At 46.0% G+C, this 25567-nt stretch overlaps 1 protein-coding gene across 1 annotated transcript in view; it reads right to left on the bottom strand.

The window, feature by feature from the left end:
- The window catches only part of LOC144763490 (voltage-gated potassium channel KCNC2-like), a 31444-nt gene extending 7040 nt beyond the window's left edge, over positions 1–24404 (bottom strand). The window contains exons 1-2 of the mRNA XM_078649130.1: positions 24357–24404; positions 22912–23580 (exon numbers count right to left, since the gene is read on the bottom strand). Coding sequence (XP_078505256.1) covers positions 22912–23511 — 600 coding nt within the window. The 5' untranslated portion in view covers positions 23512–23580; positions 24357–24404. The remainder of the gene's footprint in view (positions 1–22911; positions 23581–24356) is intronic.
- Between the last annotated feature and the right edge of the window lie 1163 nt (positions 24405–25567).

Raw genomic sequence — 25567 nt, 5'->3', positions numbered from 1 at the left:
CAGGGGAGACTGACCAGTGTAGGAACGAGGAACACCCATAGAATAGAGGTATCCAATGAAAGATAGATAAAAACACAGCCTACATTGGTAATCGTATAAAAGGAGAGAGGGAGTAGAGACACCACCCACCCAGAAAAATATTGTCAACCACCCATTACCAATGCTAATGACTGACAAGGCTACCATCAGGCGGTTAACAGAAAACAGCAGGTGTAAAAACTTCTCTTTGAAGGGAATGAAGCCCACCACGGGGTCCATCAAAAGGTACAGTTGACTTTCAGGTCAACACACGGAAGGCCTTGACAAACCACCAATTTCCAACCAAAAGACAGAGAAATCAGGCAGCAAGATCTGACTGAAGCTTCTGACAAAAGATGGAGTACATAGTCATTAATGGCTCAAGCCTCACGAAGTGCAGAAAACCCCCAAAATATTGAATTGCAGTGGATACAAGCACCGCAAGGATCGATGCAAGTAAGAAATATCTCAACAGGAGAAAGGGTATATACAAAGCAAAGCCTCTAAATACAACCACTAAAAAAGAAGGAAAGACCAACATCTCTCAAAGGAAAAGAGGTAGATAAAAAGAAAATAATTCCTTCAAGCAGAAATAAAGCGGAAGTGGTATAACAGACTTCTGAGGGATAGAATGCTTATCACCTCCTATGAGGAAGAAGAAGAACCTTCAGGAAAAGGATTCTAAGGGAGACCCTAGCTTCCTTGGAAACCAATCCTCACAGGGATGGATCCCTAATGTCTAAGGGACACATGTTCCCAAAGAAAAACTGAACATGAAAATTAACCACAACACAAACAAAAGGTGACAGCTGAAGAACCAATGCTGTAAGCAAATGCTGAGGCTGTGATTTGAATTGGTAAATAATAATAACCATAGGTAAAAAGTACAAGGTATTCCAGAATGTGACGAGTAACAACATCGTCTCCAGGGATGAAGCAGAAAAAGGGGAACAAGGTTGATGACAAAGGACCACCGTAACCTTGTGGCAGTGGCAGGATTTGAACCACTGTATTAGAATGGGAATTTGATACCCAATGCACCACTGACCTATAGCCTAAAAAGGGACTTGGAAGATCAGTGGCAGGAAACATTCTTGCCAATGCATAGCAAAAGCAGAACAACAAGAAGCGTCAATGCACTAATGAAAGTCCTAGGCCAGAGCTAAAAATCTACTCAGGCCAAGGATGCTGCCACTCATTCTATTACCTCCTATATGGAAAGAAGGATACAATTAAAGGAATGAAATGTCCATTGATATGAGAGATAACCCTTATGATAGTTGCAGGGGAGGTTATATCACGCTGATGACCTGTGGAACTCACAAGCACCTGATGTTCAGAGACAGATAAACTGGAGTCCCTATATGGGATACTAAGCTCCAGAGGTAGATTCTAAAATGCCTATACAGCATACAGAGGATGGTCCCATAGAACAGGGAACAAGGCAACAGTGCATCCGCTGAAGAAAGTAAAGTACTCTCCATGGAATAAATACTCCAGTAGAAAAATTTGCTTCAGAAAGAAGCCTATAACAACAGGCGCACATATGGCCACAAATTAACATACGTCCCAGATAACTGGAAATGTAACCTGCCACTGACCGTATAAGATGAATAAAAGTACCTGCAGCAAGCCGGAACACCTCAACGGGTGACACCCTGGAAAAAGAGGAGGGGTTAAAAAAGAAAAGCCAATGGTCTCAGCCCTGTGAATGGCTCATATGAGAAAGGGAACTTCTACCACACAAATCTAGTACAAGAGTATTAGGAAAGCAGATGACAGAGTTAAGAATTTTCTCCACCCAAACTATCTTGAAATCACCACAAAGCAGAGTCTGCACCATCAAAAAGCATATCAAACAAGGTTGCTTGGACAGCCTCTGAAAACCCAGAGGTGCACAACCAGGCATGCCAACTCAGTGCCACTGAAGAGGGCTAATAGTCTGACCTACAGAATCAGTGGGAGCCATACCACAGCAAATGATTAGCTTAGCCGCTTGTTGCCCATCCTGTACTAATGGAACAAGATCCGGGGTCTAAGCCTGCAGCGCCCACATCTACCTTTAGCTGTGACGCTTAGCACATCACCAGTGGGACTTTCATTGAGACTTTTCTTCCCGGCTGGTATTCACAAGGAGCAGCGCCCACAACTCGCGGTACCCGCTGCGCGGGTCCCGCTTCATTAGGAGTGGGAGTTTGGAAGGCTTGATCCACGCTGGGTGTGTGACAGGGCTGCGAGTGCTGACCGGGACTCGCTCTCCCAGGAGCCCCGGTCTTAAGGCCGAGTCAGCTGGCCCGCTCTCCCTGACCGCCCCGCCCAACCTGCTCATAAGGACGTCTCCTCTTTTTTCAACGTGGGACTTTCATTGAGACTTTTCTTCCCGGCTGGTATTCACAAGGAGCAGCGCCCACAACTCGCGGTACCCGCTGCGCGGGTCCCGCTTCGTTAGGAGTGGGAGTTTGGAAGGCTTGATCCCCGCTGGGTGTGTGACAGGGCTGCGAGTGCTGACCGGGACTCGCTCTCCCAGGAGCCCCGGTCTTAAGGCCGAGTCAGCTGGCCCGCTCTCCCTGACCGCCCCGCCCAACCTGCTCATAAGGACGTCTCCTCTTTTTTCAACGTGGGACTTTCATTGAGACTTTTCTTCCCGGCTGGTATTCACAAGGAGCAGCGCCCACAACTCGCGGTACCCGCTGCGCGGGTCCCGCTTCGTTAGGAGTGGGAGTTTGGAAGGCTTGATCCCCGCTGGGTGTGTGACAGGGCTGCGAGTGCTGACCGGGACTCGCTCTCCCAGGAGCCCCGGTCTTAAGGCCGAGTCAGCTGGCCCGCTCTCCCTGACCGCCCCGCCCAACCTGCTCATAAGGACGTCTCCTCTTTTTTCAACGTGGGACTTTCATTGAGACTTTTCTTCCCGGCTGGTATTCACAAGGAGCAGCGCCCACAACTCGCGGTACCCGCTGCGCGGGTCCCGCTTCGTTAGGAGTGGGAGTTTGGAAGGCTTGATCCCCGCTGGGTGTGTGACAGGGCTGCGAGTGCTGACCGGGACTCGCTCTCCCGGGAGCCCCGGTCTTAAGGCCGAGTCAGCTGGCCCGCTCTCCCTGACCGCCCCGCCCAACCTGCTCATAAGGACGTCTCCTCTTTTTTCAATGTGGGACTTTCATTGAGACTTTTCTTCCCGGCTGGTATTCACAAGGAGCAGCGCCCACAACTCGCGGTACCCGCTGCGCGGGTCCCGCTTCGTTAGGAGTGGGAGTTTGGAAGGCTTGATCCCCGCTGGGTGTGTGACAGGGCTGCGAGTGCTGACCGGGACTCGCTCTCCCAGGAGCCCCGGTCTTAAGGCCGAGTCAGCTGGCCCGCTCTCCCTGACCGCCCCGCCCAACCTGCTCATAAGGACGTCTCCTCTTTTTTCAACGTGGGACTTTCATTGAGACTTTTCTTCCCGGCTGGTATTCACAAGGAGCAGCGCCCACAACTCGCGGTACCCGCTGCGCGGGTCCCGCTTCGTTAGGAGTGGGAGTTTGGAAGGCTTGATCCCCGCTGGGTGTGTGACAGGGCTGCGAGTGCTGACCGGGACTCGCTCTCCCAGGAGCCCCGGTCTTAAGGCCGAGTCAGCTGGCCCGCTCTCCCTGACCGCCCCGCCCAACTTACTCTAGGCGTCCATAAGAAGTAGCGTAATACGCTGCGCGGGAGCGCGCGGGAGCGCCCGGGGCTAAGCCCGGGCAAAGGGCGGGCCCTCTGTGGCCCTCAGAGGCCTGAGGAGCCTGGGCTGGGCCCACTCTCTTACTGCCGCTGTCGGACTCACATCCTGACTTTGCTATTCTGCGTATCTGGGACTGTACATACTGGGAACATCCGAAATGCCTTCACCTGCGCTGGATGGGCCTACCCCTAGGGTGGGAGGTACAAAAAACAGGACATTGGATACTTACTTCGCACGAACACCAGGTGGTGGGGAAGGGGAGAAAGAGTCTACCTTAGCTGAGCGTAGGGCCAAGCGACGCCGCTCGATTGAATCATTAAAAAATAGGCCCCTGCCAGAAATGCTATTCTCTCAAGAGGGTGAGTCACTCGGTATTAGCGAGGGGCCCTCTTTAGATGAGGGCGTCCCGCTTCTGCTGAGGGATTGCATTACACCCCCTTGTCCATCTACAGACCTATTCCCTAGCGTTAACGATCTAATTACCCCTAGTAAGGCGCCCATTGACTTAACCTCCCAAATAACCACAGCGAACAAAGAACCCAAAGTTGTGAAAGGCAAGATAAAAACAGGTGTTGATGTAAAGGTTCATGCCCCCCCCCTAATAAACGGAGAAGGAAAACTAGGGGAGGCCATGCCAAAACAAAAATTACCTTTTCTGATTTCGGCAAAGGTTGTAAATCTGCTTCAAATCGCGATAGATCGACGGTGGAAGCGCATAGTCCACCTCTTGATGGAGGCGCCAATCCCCCTATTCCTGAGGAAGTCCTCACGATTAATACACCTAATGCTGTACCCACTGTTGCTCCTTTGAGTAATCTGGAATTTTTGCTTAGATCGCTACTTTTACCTATTAGTGAGAGTATAAAAAAAGTGGAGATCAGGCTCACCATTTTAGAAGCCACATTGACTAGTCTTAAAACCTCAGCTACTATACGAGATAGACCTCCTGAGTCCAAAACCCTCCCCAATCCACACCCCACCCCATTACTCCCAAAACGGAATGTAGAGCCCTCCTTGACAATCACCGACACCTCCCTTTCACACCCTTCCGCCCCTACCGCACTTCTTCCCACACTTAATAAAACTACAAATCCACCATTACAAATTCCACCTCCAGTCCTTCCCGCCATAATTAACCAAACACAACCCAATCCTCCTCTACCAATAATAAAATCTAATCCGTCTAGAAATTATATACCAACTAGAGATTCAACTGAATATCTCAAAAGATTAAGACGCAGAACCGTTGATTTACCCCCGGACTCAGCCCCATATACAATTGTTCTGACAGGAGTCCCAGAGCTAGCAGATGGAGCTAGAGAGAACTACCATGCTCTAAAAAATAAAACCATTTACTGGCTAAAGCAGAATAGACCTCTCCCAGCACATGTAAATGGAGAAATTCTGTCAGTGAGACGAGCGGTGTGGGTGGGCTCAAGGCCAAAAGATAAACGGGGAGACGTGATTATCATCAATATATCCCAACCTTTAATCATTTCTCAACTCTCTACAACCTAGAAGGTGTGGATTGACTCAATAGTAACCCTTCCCTAATTCAAGATTCTAAAATGGCAAAGGAACCCACCCTAGCTGGTGATACCAACACAGACATCATGGGTGATACTTGCAGTAACGAAGTATGTACCGAGTCAATACAATTGGACCAACTATCTGACAGGGAGTGGGAAGACCTAATCAGGGGGAATAATATCATCATTAATTCCACTCTAGTTTATGGGGCACACAATAGCGACTTGGAAGTACCTGCTATAAACATCCCAAATAGGAATACCCTTAACAGGAACAACGGAACACAGATCTCCGAAATTAGTGGAGATAAAGTCCACTTCATGTATTGGAACTGCGCAGGTCTTAGAGAAAATTTTTTGGACGGAAGCCTCTTAGAGTTTGTCAAAGATTCCCATGTCCTAGCCCTACAGGAAACTTGGCTCATAAAGGAAATGCATCTGACAGGGTACAAAACATATTTCTCAGCAGCAAACTCAAGCGCCCACGGGAGACCTAAAGGCGGGTTGACAATTTATATATCAAACACCATACCCGGCCTGGTAGTCACCCCAGTTAGCTTAGAAACGCACTATCAGATCTTGAGATTGACCTTTAAGAAAAAGAGGTCTTTTCTCCTTGTCAACCTTTACGATAACGCACCAGAAAAAGAGAGAATAAAAATTTTGGGGGCTTTATGCAGGAAATTAAACAGCAACATGAAACTATCATTAGGGGGGGAACCACCGAGTATAGTCTGGGGAGGGGACTTTAATCTTCACCCCTGTGAGAACCAAAACAGTAGTATTTGTGGCATGGGTAATGGGATGGAGGACCAAATAACCCACTTTGGTCATTCTGCGGTGGGAGATTTCCTAAACGAATCCCTGTCCAGTTTGGACCTAATAATATCGAACCAAATAAATCCTCTACTAGGGAAGCTGGATCCCACTTATCTTGGAAGGGGAAGTGAAACGACAATTGATTACATCCTCACTACAACGACCCTAGCAAATAAGATCTTGAATTTCAGAGTGAAAATTAATACACTAAGCGACCACTCAGCTTTGACTTTCGATTTAATTGTGGACCAATCTCTGTCATCACCCCATATGCTAATGTCTACCCTTTCCCAGAACAATATTCAGCTAACAAAAATAAATGGCTTTACTCTTGGCTGGGGCAAGATTGATCCAAATGATTTGACAAATAAGGTCGTAATTGAAACCCAAATAGAAATCCTGAAGTGTCTAGATATGGAGGTTTCTGACGAGGAAGTCCTGTCCAATTTCAAGACGATCCTATGCAAAGTAAATGAACATCTTACAGTGAAACAGAAAGGGAATCTGAAAAAAAGTAAAGGATGGTTTAATCACGATTGTTCAGTAGCCCATAAAAACTTAAAAAGAGCACTATCACAAACCATAAGAGATAAAGAGAAGGTTAAGACCTTGAGAATAGCATACAAGCTGGCCTGCAAAGCAAGGAAAAAAGAACTAAAAAAGGCATTGTGGGACCAGCTGCATGAAAGCTCTTTAAGCAAAGATAGTGAACTATTTTGGAAGGTGGTTAAAGCACCCTTTTTATCGGATCCTAAAGACCAGCCAAGCCTCGATGTAGCGATCGAGGGGCAAACCTGGATAGATCATTTCGCTAGGATCTTTTGTAAAACAACAGTGGCAGCTCCTGGCGAAATGACTTCTCCTAGAAATGATGATAAAACATTCCCAATTCCATTGACACTAGAATTATACGAGGTAACAGATGCACTGAAGGCAAGCAAGAGCGGAAAAGCCCCAGGCCCAGATGGGGTGCCAGTTGACTTTTTTAAATTTAGAATGGATCTCTGGGTCCCGATAATAAAACGGGTCTTTGATGCAGCTATGGCCTGCGGATTACCCACATCCTGGAGACAATCAACAATAGTACCCATCTTCAAAAAGGGAAACAGAGAGGAGGTGACCTGCTATCGTCCAATCTCCCTCCTGGACTCACTGGGGAAAGTACTGGGCAGAGTGGTTCTCCAGCGTTTACAGGAGTGGGTGGACGATACCGGGACCCTCTCGGATATTCAGTACGGTTTCCGAGAGGGCCATGGAACAACGGAACAGGCCCTGAATTTGGCCCTATTGATGGGAAAGTACGTCTCGGCAAAACGTGAGAGGTTATACATGGTAAATGTTGACCTCTCCGCTGCCTTTGATTGTGTTAGCCACGCAAAACTTTGGTCAGTGTTGATTAAAATGGGCATGGACGAGGTTCTCGTGACCTTCCTCAGAGAACTTTACTCTAATGCATCCGCGAGGGTCCGTTTTGGAGTACAGGGTGAACTATCAAATTCCTTTCCTGTAGAGCGTGGTGTTAGGCAGGGATGCGTCCTCGCCCCTTTCCTCTTCTCCCTCTACACTAATGGCCTTGAGGTAGAGATGCTACAGGGGGGGTTAGACCTACCCCGGGTAAAAGAGCGATAGGTCCCTGCGCTCCTGTATGCAGATGATGCGGTGATTATAGCACGTACCCCTCGACAGCTACAAAAATCCTTGGACAACTATGCAAAGTTTATGAGTGATTTAGATCTCCTCATAAACGTAAAGAAAACCTTTGTCATGGTAGCTGGAAGGGTTAAGAGAAATGCAAACGTAATTTTTCTAAATAATGAAAAGCTAGAATCCACTCCCCAATATCCCTATTTGGGAATCACGATAGATGAGAAGCTCAATTGGAGAGCGGCCATAGAAGCTCGCAAGCACCAACTTCTGCGATCCATCGCCGCTCTTATGAAATTTGCACAGAAATTAGGTAAAAAATCCCCAGTTGAGCTACTCCGAATCTATAAAGCAAAGTGCCATTCAATCGCACTTTATGGGCGGGCTTATTGGGCCACAAACACACAAAAAGCCTACAGGTAGCAGAGAATACCTTTATAAGATTTTTACTGTCAGTCCCTAAAAGAGCATCGACTTTTGCCTCCCATGTAGAACTGGGATTACCACATATTGAGGATCTGGCTAAAATTGAACCCGTACTCCTATGGCGCAGAATCTGGGTCTCAACAAAGAACTGCCTCACTAAAACTATTGTCGCAGATTGTATGACCTTAGATCATGCAGACAACATAGAGTGGCTAAGAAATGTAAAGAACGTGCTCACTGATCTTGGAATGGCTGAGTTCTATTACCACCCAGAATCTATCAATGGAATTTCTAAGAAAGATCTTAAGGCAAATGTGCTGAGTCACTTCGAGGAACTACGCATAACCGCGGAAGTTAAGAAACCGTCTGTACAGCATTCCCTGGCGGTTACAACAACAATGCAAATGGAACCATACTTAACCTATGTTGTCTCGCAGTTCGAACGATTCTTACTGGTAAGATTCAGGTTGAATATTTTCCACAGGGTTGTAGCATTCCCCAATAGAAACAGCTGGGAAGAGACCTTAACTCCCTGCCCCTGTGATGAACTATCAGTGCAGTCAACGATGCACACTGTACTGTTTTGTAAATATTATTCCGCCCATCGAAGACTCTAGCTAACTCCATTATTGAGAACCCTAGGCCTCAGAAAATGTCGTCCAGCCATGTTGTGGTTACAATTTTTAACGTCAGAACACGTTTGTAAAGTCGTCAGTAACTTTTTAAAATGTATTTTTAAACTAAGGATAAATCTTTAGAATAATAATCTTTTAAATTAATGTGTACAAATCATCATACTATAAATTTTTAAATAGGTTGATAATGTGTTAGTAATGTTAAATCTTTTGCAAATGTATTGTACAAATGCTTTTATGGTAATTCATGGAAATTGAATACCGAATAAAGATTTTACTACTACTACTACATCACCAAAGGGGGAGGCACAGAGGCGTTACCAGGGCTCCAAGGCCAGGGATGAGAACTCCCCCGCCCTGGTAATCTCTCGCTGAAGGCCGGTGTAGGCACTTATGTGCGCCTGCGCAGCCATCAAACGGAGACTCTTGACGGACCCGAAGGAGGTCGGCATTTTTATTATACCAAGAGTGAATACTGGTATTCTGTCTTAATACACGTTGATGAAACTGACTTTCTATTTACCTGGTGTTACTAGACTGACAGGTGGCCCATATGTTACCCTACAGTCGAGCTGGGCTCTAGAAAACGTTCAGAACGTGAGTCCTTCTTTTGTTGCCATAACGCCCATCATGGTATATATGCGCCGACTCTCAGACTTTTTTTCCCCCTTATTATATCCACTGTGGGGTGTATATTTGAGTTGTACCTGTTCGTGCACTTTGTAGCGTGAAATACCCGGCCCAGGAGGGCTGAAAACAGCCACGGAAACATCGATGCGCAGAGGGTGGTTTACTCACATCCTGACCATAACATGGCCCTTGCTCATCTCAGGGCCCATAGATGTATAATAAATAATTAGAGTCCTGACTATGTCAACGAGCGGCGGCTAAAAGGTGAGGACGCCTTTGGGCGCTATGCTGCTGTCACAGCGGAAGAATTTACACCATTCATTTTGGAGCAGACAGTGCAAATTAGCAAGAATCAAGCAGCATCGGAGGGGAGGATTCTTAAATGTGTGTAACACGCGGCATGGTACCCACTATGGCACAGTGTGTTAGTCAAGGTGCCACTATAGTTATGTAGAAAATAAACCGTTTTAATTTCACCATTTACGGCGCCGCTGTGTTTCCATGGTTACTGGGGATGCCTTAAAACTTTTAGAGCGAAGAAATGAATGTCTGTGAAAATGTAAAAGCCTACACGGCTTGAGCAATACAAACGAGGAGACGGGGGTTGAGACAAACACGCCAGGCTGGCGGCCCTGCCTAGAAAGTACGAGCCGTTTGTACTTTTTAATTCAGTGCCTAGCTGATAATTCAGCGTCCCAACATGCACCTGCTCGGGATGTCTTCCTGGTCAAAAGGTCTGAAACGTGTCTCCTGATCAATCACACGCACAGATGGGTTGTGCAAGAAGGAAGTCCTGGAAACAGCTGAGAGGCAAAGGGGGCATCGATAGATGTATGTGTTGAGCCAATATCTGCTTCTGAATGAAAGTACAAATCGTGCTTATTGATAATTTAAGTGTAGTAAAACTGACGTTAACAGTTGTTTATCGGTAGTGCGATCAGCTACTTAAGAATGCGTCTTGAACAAAAGTTGTACTTTTATTTATGAAGTAAGGTTAGCAGAAAGCATCTATAAGAGAAAATTCCAAAACCACAACACGTGCATATTAAGATAATGCAGACTCTTTATTGCTTGTTGGAACTTAAAGGGTAGAGTACTTTTTTTAGAGACAATAACATTTTGATCTTACAGCATTTGTGTATTTAAATTGGCACGCATGCCGGCACTGAAGCCAAGGTACATTACCTCCAGCACATTCTTCTTTACGTATAATGTTTACAATAAGGGATGTCTCAAGTTATTTTAAGGTCGCAGGCGAGTACACTTTCTGCATCTTTCTTATCTTTGAGCATGTGATGCGTCTGCTGCTCTCGTCTATATTTGTGCTAACTTCCAGGCGGAGCAGGTTAGATGCAGGACATGGCTGGATGAATGAACTGCTCTGAAGGTGGGCAAGGCACTGAAGCTACAAAAATAGCTCTTAGCAGAAGCCACAGCGACGATTTAATACACCATGACTTTAAGGCATAACATCTCCAGACGACTCCAAAGGGGCAGAAACCATTTTTCATATCCCTGGTGCAGTGCTGAAAATAATATATATCTGAGAAGTCCAATGCCAAAAAAAATGACCAAAGAGTAAAAAGTATACAACATATATATGTGAGAACCACACTTTACCAAAACCAAGGGGTCTCCATCATGAACATTGACAACCATCTGTATAACTCTTCACTGATGTTCAAGTAAGTAAAATAATCAAAATAGTTGTATGCTGTTGTATGCTACAAAATCTATCAGGTACCTGATGATTCAATTAGCCAAATCTATAGACTTTGTTATGGCCTGGGTATTTACTAGAGTCACCACTACACACACACTGGATTTATAAAATACCAGCTCTGAAAAGGAATGTCCCTCCTTAAGCTTTATTTCCTCTGACAGGTCATGCTTTTGTAATGAATGGACAAGAATGTGTTTTCAAACAGACCAGGTGGTAGATGGAGAGACTGTATAAGAATATCTGCCCCTCTCTAAGCATAAAAGGTTATTCCTACATTAATGTCATAACTAGGCTGGTGATGGACATAGAATTCATTGGCAATGAAAGTATATCTGACTTCTTTTACCTCACCATTTGCCCTGATTTGTTATAATATATGCTTCCAGTAGAGCTCATAGCCAATAACAATGGTTCATCTGCATCTTCATTACTAAGCAGTTTCACAAGTGGATATTGTGAGCTGCATCAAAGTAACCTCTTACAGTTTTTGAGACCAAGTTAGATTCCTGGTGTTGGATGATAGATTCTTAGTAGGGGTATGTATGCACCTACCGATAGCAATAAGGCCACCAATGCAATACAAGGTTAAGACAAGGTATCAATACATTATTCCCTGGCTTAACCCTTTGTAGCTGCGATGAGCAGGCAGGCTCAACTCAGGAGACAGGTATGTAAAGCATTGAAAAGCACCATTACATTAAAAAGTAAGACACAGCACACAATAAAAATCCCACATAATCTATAAAGATAGAAAATATTTGTAACTTTAAAATAACACCAAAGTGGCAAAATCCAATATAGGGAACCGGAGATTTGAATTATTTAAGATGAATCCCTTTATAGTGCTTAAAAACATATAGCACCAACTTTGGACATCTGGTCGCACTTGACGGGACAAAGTCAAAGTTTGAGGCCAACCACAATGCAGGTCTGCTTGAATACACTAAGTGGACTTAGAAACCTTTCTGGAGGATTTTGTCTTGAGATTGTGCTGTCCCCTCAAGCAGGCCAATTTCAATGCAACATCATCGATTGCTTCCTGGCGAGGCCCCAGTTAAATCCTGGAAGTCTGGAGCTTTCAGCAGGACAAATCTCAAATCAAGGCCGGTGCGATGGTTGAAGGTAGTTGGCTTGACTCTTGACGTCTTTTCGGGCCACTTATTAAGCATTTTCTAAAAGTTGTTCCTAACTTCTGAAACTGCTTCCTGAAGTTCCTCTTGAGGTTTCAAAGTGTCCAAAACACAAATCCAAGGGTTTAGAAGTTCTGAGATGGTCCTTGGATGTTCGCGGCTACAATTCCCACAATGCACCTGGCCAAATCCTTAATAGTCCACTGGATGCACTCTAGGCTGGGTACTTCTTGAGAGAGATGGTGCAGGGAAGGTCTGTTAACCTGTTGCTTTCAGGGAGTCTACTCCTTAATCCTTTTTAAAGCAAGGCAAAGTCCTCAGGGCTGTAGTTCCAAGTGTGCAACAGGAGCAGTCATTCAGATTGCAATCCTTTGGGGTGCAGACCAGGGTTCCAGCAGGGCAGGCCTTCTTGTAGTTGCAGGCAGCAAATCCAAGTTGCTATGCAGCTCTCACATATTTATTCAATGATCTGGGGCAACAAGCGAGGGGGTCACCCCTCCTCAATAAAGTGCCAGGTGCCACCCAAAAGCATGACAGCTTACTCCAAAGTGTGGATTGTTCTAGTCCCACAAAGTACTGCACTTTAAAATTCAGGATGGAGAATGTCTCCCCTTTGGACTAGAAGCTGGCTAAGCCAACTTACTGGTGTGGCTCATTTCCATTAACACTCCCCCTCCAGAGCTTCTGCAAATTCCAATCCCGGACCTGCCATCTGGATGGTGGTACAGGAAGAGCGGGTAGACCTGGCTGGCATTCCTTACTGCCCTGCTCTCTTTGAAGCCCAGTTTGATTTAATAGCCCTCAACCTGTCCTGTCCTCTGCAACTGCAGAGCTCACCCATCAGATAACCTCTGCTCAATGCAGGCCACTTTTCACCTCATCAAAGCAGCCTGGTTAAGTCTGTTAAGGCTGACCTACCAGGAAAGGCTGCTAGAAGGCTGCATTTTGGCTCACAGAAAAGAAAGTCCTATAACTTATTTTCTTTACCAGTTATGATAAGTTCAAAAGTGGCAAGTTGTTAGATTTATCATTGCCAATCTTTTAAGTCCCTGAATGACAGTTTGAGCCCCTTCCTAGCAATATTTATACTTAAGTAACATATTCCAGCTTTAGCCTATGCAGCTAATTATCTACAATGGGGGGTGTTCTCAATGGTCTAATCTCACTTAGTCTGTTCAGTTGATGGGTTCCTGTGACACCCACTGACTCCTCCCTGTGTGGAGCTGTGAGTGTGGTTTCAAACAAATGCCTCTGTAGGAAAACGAGATGACCTTCTCACTTAGCTTTTCAGTTAGAAGGTAGGAGAGATTTTTACCTGCTTAAAAAAACACAGCTTGTAATAGTTTTTTTTACCATCTCTAGGGGATTCCATTTGCCTTAAAGCACTCGCTCAAAACAGGAACCATATCACACCATTGGGTAAGTGGAATAGAAAAGGGGGGAGCTTAACTAGGAATCAAGTTAGATTCCTATGGCTTTCAAGTGTTACTCTTTAAGACTCCTCTGCTCTGCCTACTGGTACTTCTGTACAAGATTGGTTAAGGAGAAGAACGGAAGTGCTCCTTACAGCTGTCTGAGAAATCACACTTTATCGACTGGAGGAAACCAGGAATAGCTATCACTGCCTCTGGCCATTATCACTGCTTCATAGACGCGCTTCATTCAGGGTTGTGCAAGACAACTTCCTATACTACGTCTTTCTGCGCTCAGTGACTCTCACCTCTCGGCCATAGCATGCCAATCAAAGTTCCTAGTTATGTAATGACCAAGTAATCTTTTAGACAAGTGTACTCATGTAACATGATTTAAAAACAATCAATGTTCTGCGTATGTTTTCCAATTGTTTAATGGCATCTCTTTTCTCAAAAATCAAGACAAAATTCAGTTTACTCTATTCCTTGTGACACACACAGCAAACGCAGAGTAAGGTGGTCGTGTAATGGTTTTTCCCAGGTGCAAACAGTACATGTCATGGCAACAGATGCCTTGTCTTTGTACAGACAGAATTAAAGAGAGCTATCTGCTCTAATGATGACTCAGAGGAAAGAGGCGGGTAGATTCACTGAATGACTCCTCATGTGATCCATGCCCTGCCGCTAAGAGATTTCTGTAGACGCCAATCAATCAGAATGAGTCATTTCCGGTGGGATCTCTCTTTGCTGCAGCAAAACAGCGCTCAGGCCTTGAATCGAAATGTTTTCATTTCTTTAGTATTCTATAAGTGAAATGGCATTGTCAACAATAATTCCCACCACCAGAGAGGCGAGTAGAATAAAAGAGCAAGAAGGCTGCTCTCTAAGCTGGACTTGTGAATAGAAAAGACAATGTTAGACTTGTTTATTAAATATCCTAGAAATGTTGCAGCTGCTGTCCCCAGAGGATGATGGTACTCTCAATTTACAGTTGTGAAATTGAAGTAAGGAAGGTTAAGTCATTTGCACGCAGGACACTTGCAATATGGGCACGCGATGAATATTTGAATGAATGGCTCCTAAACTAGAAGACCCCATCTCGACCAGGCGCTAACAGTTGATATTACACCACTAGATGCTTAACAGTAACACCAGTAGGCTGTTTACATTTATTTGTATGATTTAGACAGCCCAGTGTCATAGCAAGGGCGATATGGGCCCTAATAAAGCACTGAAAAGAATGAACTCCCTTCTGTTTTGGGAGTAAAGGCAACATTAACTGCAGTACGGTGGCCCTTTAGATCCCCTGGACCAGGCGCTGGTGCCACTGCACCTGCTGCACTAATGATAGCCTTTTCCGGTCCCGTTCTGCAGGCCACATTACATGAAATGCCCAGAGTGGTGCCATTGTTTTGAGAGGTTTAAATGGTGTGCTAATCAGCTGCATTCGTTTCAGCGGCCGTCACTGTAGTCTTCAAGATGCTACACGTTGTTGTTTAGCTGCTGGCGGCAAACAGGGCTGACTAAAAAAAGATGTAGAGAAAAATAGCCCGCCACTTCCAAAAAAGAAACAAGGCGCTAAATAGCATCTCGCTACAAATGAGTGCAGACCAGTAAGCACCGCATCTCCCTGGGCAGCTCATGGGATGCTGCCATGGCTGGATGAGCTCTTCGTCGGGATCGGCTTATTATCAAGATCAGCTCGTTAGCTCTCAGCTGATTTCGCCCTTGCCACTCAGAACACACATTCAAATAGTAAATTCAGAGTTTAAATAAGACACGCGCAGAACTTCTGAGTATCATTGGCCGTTGAGGTGACCTGCGGGGTAACCAGTGTCAGTGATGGAGAAGGTGAGCGCCTTTTCAGCATTATGCTTCTTTTGGGGAGTTCTCAAGGTTACAATGTCGTCATGTCTATCACTCCCATTTGGCCCTTCCTAACGTCTCATTGGTTCCCGTTCTCTCCACGTTTCTCTACGCCCTTCTCTAACTCTGTCCACCGCCTCACTCTCCACCCCACGCTCTTTTAGTCCCTTTCTTCTATCGTTCGTTCTGTGTTCTGTTTTGTTCCCACCTATGTCTTTCCAATGCTATGTCTTCCATAGGAGCTCCGGCCCAATCTCTTTCGAGTCATGAATGAATTCAGAGCCCCCCCCCCTCTCTAGCCTTTCATTTTCCCTCCATCATTCTCCCGCCGTCCTTTCCCTCCGCCGACTCCTCTGCCCCCCACCTCTCTCTCCCTCCAAGTCCCTGTCTCACTCCCGCCCTCCCTCATCTTCCTCCCTGTCCTCCTCTCTTCCTCTCTCCACAACAGGTTACCATGACAACTTATATTTCAATTTCTGTACATTTCTATTTTTAGAGGCGCGGTTTAGGGAAAGAAAAAAGTCACAAATCATAAATACTAAATGCCTCCCTGATCATCGGAATCAAAGCACGTATGTCTCTTGCATGTGTACTTCCACTGCAGAGCGTGTAAATGATGGTTTCCGTCAAGGTTGCAGGGCACACGATGACACACGAAGAAGGCACGTGGTTCTGACTGAAGAGAGGAAACAGAAGAGCTACTTCAGATGCCACGCGGAACTCTGTAGGTAATAGGTCCGGATCTGTGGCAGATTAGCCGCATAAAAAATACATTTTATTACAATGAATCTAATAAAATCATTTTCGTAGTCAGTGGCTACGCTCTCAATCTGTCTTGGACCTGGCTTGTTTGAACCTATGATGCACACGCCAGAGTTAGATGCAAAAACAACAAGGTGATGGATGGAATATTTGAAGTAATCTCAGCTAGAGGCAATCGCTGGGACCACATCCTAATTCATCGTTTTTACCCACCATGCCACCTAAGGGGCCGATTAGGATGGCGGACGGACTTGCGTCCGTCCGCCACCCCAGAGGTGGAGAGACCGTCCGCAGGGGCAGCGGCGGTCCCTCCGTGCAAATTAGGATGTGACCGCCACCCTGGCGGTCACATCCTGTATGTTTTAACATTGCGGCGGGTGCTGCTTAAAGCAGCACCCGCCGCAATGTTAAAACTGCATGTGTTACATTTACATGCACAAAGCGGCAGGCACCGCGCGGTGCCTGCCGCTTTGTGCATGTAAATGTTGGGGGGGTACCATAGGTACCCCCCATGTGCACCCCCACCCCCCGACACACTGGGGGCCCGCAACGGGCCCCCAAAAGCCAAAGTCCACATGCTTTTCCACGGCGGAAAAGCCGCCGCGGAAAAGCATGTGTTCGTGCAATTCCTAATTTGGCTGACGGTGTCTTGCAGACACCGTCACCAAATTGCCCTCCTCACACCCCGGATCCGTCCGCCGCTGGTCCAACCGCACTCCCACCGCCATCCTGATCTGGCGGTGGGTCTTCAATTTCACTGCGGCGGATAATCCGCATACTCCGGGCCGGCGGTGGCTTCCGCCGGCCCGGAGTATGCGGTTTATCCGCAATCACAATGAGGCCCTTAGTTTGGACCCAGCCATATGTAAATCAGTCTTGACTCAGCTCCTCATGGGAACAGTCCGGCCCGAACTGCCAGGTCAGGACAGGTCCTTCCTGAACTGGAACACAAGCTACTAAGTCCAGTTTCACCCTAGTCACAGTTTTGTATACTTACTATGTGAGACAGGTATGCCCAGACCTGGCTCTTGTGCTCAGCGTGTCACTGCAACTGGAACTGGGCTGATATGCCCATAACTAGGGCGATACCCGTCCTGGGTTGCTTGTGTTCCGGTTCGGGAGGGCCTGACTTGGCAGTTTGAGCAGGACTGTTCCTATTGGAGCAGGGTCAAGACTGATCTGCATATAGCTGGGTCCAAACTGAGGTGGCATGGTGAGCAAAATAGCGATGGTCTGGGATGCGGCTGAGTGATTACCAGTGGCTGAGATTAATTCAAGCATTCCATCAACTTTTGCATACTTATTGTGTCACACCAGAGTTAGGTGATACTGTACAGAAGCCGCCATGTTGCAAAAAGTGAGCAAATTCATCCTTAGGTAGGAATGCTACTGGGCTACATAGCAATTACCTGCTCAGATATTAACAAACATCTGACCAATCAATGTGTCTTGAATGTACGGAAGTTAAAAAGCAAAAGCTTCGGGTCAGAAACTGACGCTTTCTTTAAGCAATAATTGTTCTGTTCTGACAATTTCGGAAGCAGAACCTTTAACGTGACACACCTGTGGGTGCATTCCATTAAAACAATGTCTATTAGTGATGTTTGCACATCCGCCAATAAGAAAAGTACGTATATTTAGTCAATTTATATTTAGTTAACATAAGTTCTGTACTCCTGCGACGTCTTTCCATGGTCGAGTTAACATAGCTTTCTGATGTAAGGACCAGGCTTGCCATCTTCCCCAAACAAGATGGTGCCCCCTGACATGAAGTAGTCTGACCTACTGTATAGATAGGTTGATGCAGAATTTCGAACTCAACAAATACGATTTTAATCTGCAAGCCTTTTTCATTTCACTACGTGACTTGTAGGAAATGAAAAATAAAATACTCCAATTTGAAGACGGGCTTGAGAGATGAAACACTGTGGGGTCATGGTAAGCAGCAACTTAGGTTCTTAGTTTGAACTGGACGCCCAACAGGACTTTCTATGGGGTGTAGTCTAAGAGTACTGAGGTAACATGAGTGTGGTGGTGTGCTCTCTGATCACTGTGGTGTACAGTGTAAGTGAGAAGATCTGCATGTAGAAAATGTTTGTGGGAGACACAGCCTTTACTACGCAGTCATTACATCGCGTTCCCTTTACAACACAGTTGTTACAACGACCACATCGTAAGAACGCAATGCCTTTACATCACAAGTCATTAGATCAACTTGCTGTAGGGGGCACCCCAACCAAAGGAATAGAATAATTTACTATTCTAACACCTTCCCTACTGTTGCGCAGGCTGGAGTTGGAATAGTAAATTATACTGTTCTTAAGTCCAGCACACCCCCTACAGCAAGTCGAGCTAATGATTTGCGGTGTAAAGGTATCGAGTTGTAACAACGTGGTCGTTGTAATGACTGCGTTGTAAAGGAACGAGATGTAATAGCATGCATTGTAACATGCTATATTCATGTGTGTTGGTAACCAGAATGAGTGCAGTGGCGTGAGGTGTTAGATCAATGGTGTAGAGTGAGTGCTCTTGGTGTGGTTGCTAAGGGGACAGCAGGAATGCTGGCATATCTGTGCTTGCTTTAGTCTGCAGTGTTAGTGCAGTGATATACAGGCTGAGTATAGGTAAATGTAATTTGAGTGCAGCTTAGTGTAAAGTAAAGTAGTATTTGGTCTGTGGTGCAGTAACAGTGTAATCGTGTGCAGTGTGAGTGCTGTGGTGTGCAGAATGAGTGCAGTCAGTGTAGCGCGTTTTCTATTTAATATCGTTGGAGTGTACTGGAGTGTTGTTTTACTACAATGGTATAGTGTGGGCGCAGTGAGTGGAGTATCAGAACTATGGGTGCAGTGCCAGTGAGTGGATCGGTGTGCCAATGGGTGCATGGTTATAATTGTAGGGTGAAGTGTTGAGTGTAATTGGCTGCATGTTTGTCCTATGGTCCAGGGTAAGAGATATGGGGTTCAGGGTGTCATCAAGGGGTGCCAGCAGTGAGTAAAGCTCTGCTTTGGTTATTAGGCCAAGCATAGAGGGTGATAGTGTCCAATGATTACTCCTTGTATGGTCCGCCCATTCTGGATCAGTTCTTGATCATGGAATCCATTAACCTGCGTTCTAATCACACTTTCACTATTACGGAAGTCCAGTGATCCTATCCAAGGACTTCCTCTGTCACTTCCCTTCACTGCAAAAACTGGTATTGCTTCAGAGCATGTGAGGGCACCAGAACAAAATATTACAGAAAACATTGTTTTTGTTTTCGCCGTGTTTGCCAGGAGTGGGAAAAAAACGTTAAATTTTCTTCAACTGATGGGAGCAATTTCCGTTTAAAATAACTGTGGGTTTGAGTCTTGAAATGCACGTTCATTCATACTTTGCCTCTACTGACAGGAGGCACACAAAATGTATTAAGTTGAAACATGTGAAAAACCCCATCAGCAACCAGATACCAACAGCACTTGGCAAAATCACAAATACGTAACACAGCGATTACATCAGCAAAGTAAATATGGCAGCCAACAAGAGATGCATATATTTAAGTGTTCCAAAAGTGGCAATCCCCCATCACATATCAGTTTGTAATTGAAAGGCCCTATCACCTGATGAATTTTTATAAGCTACTGACCAAGGAGATGTACTGTGCTAACATTCAGGGAGTACACGTAAAAACACCTTAAGCGGCTTCAGCACGTCACCTTTGTCGTCTCATGCGTGAGATTGAACTATGGCAATCATGCATGTGAAAAACAAAAGCAAAGAGAAGCATCGTTTCCAGTTTGAACAATTCGCTTTCACACCTCATCCACTGGCCTACTTTTTGCAGTCTACCTGAGGTTGGCCTTGTTTGTATTTCTTCTTTATGTTTCATATGCACTTGAACTAAGAGACATCATTCTATAAATTCAGATCAGCTATTCATGTCTACCAACAATGAGATGCCAAACAAACACCACACCAGATCCGCTTCCAAACCAGGGCCATTCTGCCTGAATGACCTCTGCTAACCTTCTGAGAAGTTAGGAGGAATTCGCAAAGTTAATGTTCCGCTGCCATGTCACAATCATTTACAAACTGATAGACTTAAACCTCTGAATGTAGTTTCGTGTGCCAGAAAAAAAAGACAGTAACATTAAATCACAATCTGGAAAAGCGTCTTTCCACTGCTAGGATGACATGATACAAGAGCTATCATGCACATGGTTAGAGCTCACGTATGTCCAGGTTTAGCTCACCACATGTAGTGAAATTCCCCCCATAAACTCCAAGAAAGTGAAATACTGCGATCACAAGTAATCAGTCACTAGAAAAGCCAACTTAACATTCTAAAGCTCAATGTATAGAAAAAAAGTGTGCACTAAATCCTACATTACATGAATGCATAATACACAACCAAACACTGCTTTTGGGGTACAGGTTTACATGATATACTTAGTGACTGCTTGCCCAGCAGACCCCAGTAGCAGGGAGAGCGGCCAGTTGATCTATTTTACTCACCATGACCCCGGGACAATTTGTTGCCAATCGAAAGTTATGTTAGGGCACATCCTTGTGCTCTTGGTGAACCCAGTACCTATTCCTATGCATAGAGAAAATGCAGAGGCGTCCCTAAAGTGGCCTGGGGTGCAGTTATGACAGGACTCTGCCTGTATATTGTGACTTTCGTGTGCACCTTCAAATGCTACTACTACGAATGGCTTCATTTTGGTGTACAATGCATATGTTATGGCTTGTAAAATTATATGCAACAGGAGTCCCCCATAAACCAGCAGGGGTCTGGGCAATATCTGTATCTTTCAACAATTTCCCAAGGGGCATTATTTTGAAAAAACAATTTTGTCATTCATACAATAGTTGTGACCAATATATTGCATTTGAAAATGAATTACATAACAGGAGATCTGATTATCCAAAAGACAGTAATTTAATCTTCTTATTCAATTCATTATTACCAGCATTAATTATAATTTTAAGAGGAGAAAGCGGTCAGTATGCAAAGTGAACACACTGTGCTTGTGAAGTTTGTGTTAATGGCGCAAAGTGATACATATAAAGAAAAGTAAATTAACTGTGAAAAATATTGATACTACAATATTGTGCATGAGTAAAAGTGAAGGTCAAAAGTTCTTACATCCATTATTGCACAATAAATATCCTTTTTCAGTCGTGAAACTGTTGATGGTGTTTTGATCGTCCTCATTTTGTCAGTACAGACGCTCTACTACTTCCTTCATTAAATTGTTTGAGCACTCTTGAATTCATCCTATCCATTGCAACTTATATAAGCAGTAATCAAATCATTTGTGCTCCTTTTTGTCCTGATGATGACTTGATAAACTAAGAAAGACTGAAACGCTGCCAACAGTTTTCTGGTTAAACAAGTTCAAGTTCAAATTTATTTTATTTGCATAGTTTGTTAAAACCATTGCAAGACAGAAATATTTCATTACAGATCAATTTTTGAATATAAAAACTCCTTAATTATAAAAGGATAAAAGTTCTATTAAAAAAAGCTGTACAATAAAATTACAAATATTAGAAGTCACTTATTCAGGCACGTTATAACCAGAAGTGCGTGTCACATTTGTGTACACCACGGTAATTCTTAGATATGATACTTAGTTTTTAAATGCACAGGTGAATTTAAAAGTTAGGTTTCAGCCAATATTTAGATTTCCGGCAATTTCTTTTGGCATGCTGTCAGCAATTTTACCAAAGAGCAGTTTAGTTGGAGGTCACTTGGATCAAGGCAAGCCAGGACAGCCTGCCTTCTAGTTCGAATTCCACGCTGGGTAAATTTTACTTTTAGTATTTGTAGCCGTTCTTGTGAGAGTTGTTTGCAAGAGCATAATAAATGCAGCAGATCTTCCGATGCTAACCCGCATAGGCGGCACCTAGGCTCTGCCTTCTCCTTCAGCCAGGGTGTAGAATGTTGAGTGCCAGGTAACAAGCCAAGTCTAAACTTCATGAAGCTGATTTTTGTATGCTTGGCGTAACCCGTGTTAAAGTTCTGGTTGAACAAGGATATTCATTGCGAAATTACGCATATATGAACTTTTGACCTTTACTTTTACTCATGCACAATATTAAACTATCATTACTTTTCGCCTTTACCTTACTTTTATTTATGTGTATCACTTTGTGTCATTCCCATGAACTTTACGTGGACTGTGTATGCACTTCGAGCATTGAGAACTTTCTCCTTTTAAAATGATAACTGTTGCTGTTATTAATTAATGTATTGAATAAGAAGGTTACATAATTGTGTTTTGGGTTACTGGCTGCTGGCCATAGCTCCTGTTTTTCAATTCCTTTACAAACGTAATCCATTGGTCTCAAATATTGAATGAATAACGATACTGTTTTTTTTCGCACAATGATGACTTTTGGAACAATGTTGTAAGATATCTTATGGATTGTGAACAAAATGCAGGTGGTGATTGAGGCCGGAGTAAAGGTAAGTGGATTCAGTGTCTAGTTAGGGCCTCGTCCTCCTTTCTAGAGTATTGAACCAGAAGCCAAACCTCTAGCTCCCAAAAATGTGGCCACTTCCTGCCACTCAGGACGACCTGGGAATGAGCTAGGAATGTTCTATTGCATAGATATAAAGAAGTGACTGGCCTTACCCTGGCGGCCCTGGAAGAATAAGGATCCTCAAAGAGCGCCCAGATTCGGGGCTGCAACCGCCGCCAGCGTCCAGGCTTGCCCTCGGGGCCCCCGAGCACGTCCTCGATCCCCAGCCTCTTGTCCAGTTCTTCTTCGTCGGGGTCGGCTCCAAGCCCTCCGGGGTCACCTCCAATGAGGTCAGGGGTCTCGAAGATGTCCAGGGCCTCCTCGGCGTCGCGGTGCTGGCGGTAGGTCATCCAGCAGCAGGGCTCCACGTCCGTCTCGTCGATGCCCCAGAAGGCCAGCTCCTCCTCGAAGAGGGGCCCGCACACGTCTGCCGGGCAGTGCAGCTTGCCCGTGCGGTAGTAGTTAAGCACATAGGCGAAGACCCCAGGGTGGCGGTCGAAGAAGAACTCATTGGACCTGGGCGATGGGGGGCTCGGAGGGTCAAAGCAGGCCGGGACCAGCTGCTGCTCGGGGTCGCCCGACTCACTCTGGGCCTCTGAGGCGAGCAGGGCTAGCCGAGTCCCTGGGAGGGTCTTCAGCGTGTTTCGGTAGGTCTCGTGCCGGGTGCCCCCGACGTTGAGGATTATCCTCTCGTTCTCGTCGATCTTGCCCATCTCTCTGGATCAGACATGACTCGGGCGACAGATCAAGAAACCCAGGATGGAATAATAGGAACCCAGATCCTAAAAAACGCAAACAAGAAAACGTTAGGGGTGGCATCGATTAGAGCAATGAAAACTCTAGTGTGCGACTTGGATTGAAACGCCTTAATGTCAGCCTGAGAGTTGAGCTCTCTAGCCCGCATCACTTGCCCTTGGTGAGTCTGGTCTACCTGCTTCAGGATTGGCCCTCACCCCGGCTTGATTTATATTCAGAGATTTTTCTTTTATCTGGCAGTTGGTTCGTCGTAATTCACAGTGCGCACGTGTAACTTATAGCACATACATTACAACCCAAGTCACCGCCAGGTGTAAACTACACCGGCATACTCCCACGCTACATGCATATAGTTCATGTTCTTTATTTTCAGTTCATGTCATTTCTGTTTACATATCTCCGCTAAATCTTTCGGTTCCCTCCTCCACATACTGTTCTTCTCCTCCATGTTATTCTCATTCTCTCGCCCCCCCACCCCCCAACACACACACGATCCCTGCAGACATGAAATAGCTCAAATCAAAGGCAGTGACAGCCTGCCGTGATCGCCCTCTTCCCTTGCTGTCTCCTTGGGGTGCTCTCAGACTGTCTGACTCAGTGCGGGCAGCTTCGGCTGCCGAAGCCTGCCTAGAATCTTTTAATGGCACTGACAGCTGTTGCTTTCTTGGCAGTAAAAGAAATAAAATCGCAGGCACATCCAGGCGGAAAGGAGGCGACAATTCAGAAATCTCAAATTGTATGTTAGAAAATAATCAACAGGCGCTGCGTGTGGAGACACGAGGGAAGGGGGCACTCGCCGTACCTTAATAGGCAGAGATGAAGTGCCCTTTCTCTCAGCAGGATGCTTTCCATGCAGGTGCTCGCGGAGACACAGCACTGTGTGCAGCGTGTTCAGGGCAGAGCTACTTGTTGGGCGAGTCCAAGTGGCCCTGTGCCCGGCTCCAGGGTCAGACCAAGCTCCTGGAGGCGGCCCTCCCCCAGCTCATTCCGCAATGTTTGGCACAGAGCTTCTCGCTTTAGAAGCGGTGGTTCCCGCCAGGGGAGGGGGGGCGAGCACGGTGATGGGTCATCCTCGCTGACACTTCTCTGCCGGGAGGGGCTGTCACTTCTGAAGCTCTGTTACGCTCGTTTGCTTTGGCGAGGGAGGGCGGGAGCCTCGGCAGCCCTGAGCCCTGCCACTCGCCAGCCGAAGAGCTGTCCCTTCAGCACCGCGCCCTCAGCGCTGCCAGCTTCTCGCGGAACGCCTGTCCCCCCGGGACCCGCCGCGGAGCAGCCCATTCAGCCTCCTGTCCCTTGTAGAGCCTCTCCGGGCAGTCCCTTCAGCACCGCGCCGATCCCCTTCGGAGCCCGCCGAGGAGCTGTCCCTTCAGCACTGTGTGACACGCTGCTATGCCCACGTCGAGCGCCTGTTCCTTCCTGAGTACAGCACTACAAGAGGAGCTGTCCCTTCAGCACCATCAGCAGTGCTTCCCGCCCATTACGTAGCACTGAGTAGCAGACATGGGAGCTGTCTCAGCAGCACCACACACGTCGCACTTATGCTCGGGAGCACCCACCACCCAGGGCTCACATGCCACGATCGAGTCCTCCTCCTCAGGGGAAGGGGCACTCATGCTCACGTCCAGTGATGGGTACCCTCCGCCATCAGCCCGCCGCAGTCTATCCATACAAAGAAGCGGGGGTGCCCTGAGCTACAGGTGCTCTTTACCAACTCTACCGAATACCTCTTTGTTCAGAATCGGACTTTTCCACCACAGCGGCAGCTTTGTGAAGACTAAATTGACACCCCAGCTAAAACAATATGGATTTAAAAAGGCGCATCCTCCCAACTCCTCAGCCATCAGTCATAGGCACGCTATAGAGACACTCCCCCTCCCCCCATAGAAAAGATTATTTCTTTATGGGAATATGCGTAACACAGAATCCCTTGTACCAAAAGAGGTAATTCCACATTGTGAGAAACCTGCATCCCTTGATTAGTCCATGTCAGCACCAAGAAACAAACACCCTACT

The sequence above is a fragment of the Lissotriton helveticus genome, chromosome 1_1 (assembly GCF_964261635.1).
Source record: "Lissotriton helveticus chromosome 1_1, aLisHel1.1, whole genome shotgun sequence".
Taxonomy (NCBI): domain Eukaryota; kingdom Metazoa; phylum Chordata; class Amphibia; order Caudata; family Salamandridae; genus Lissotriton; species Lissotriton helveticus.
This window is presented reverse-complemented; position numbering and strand designations above follow the sequence as displayed.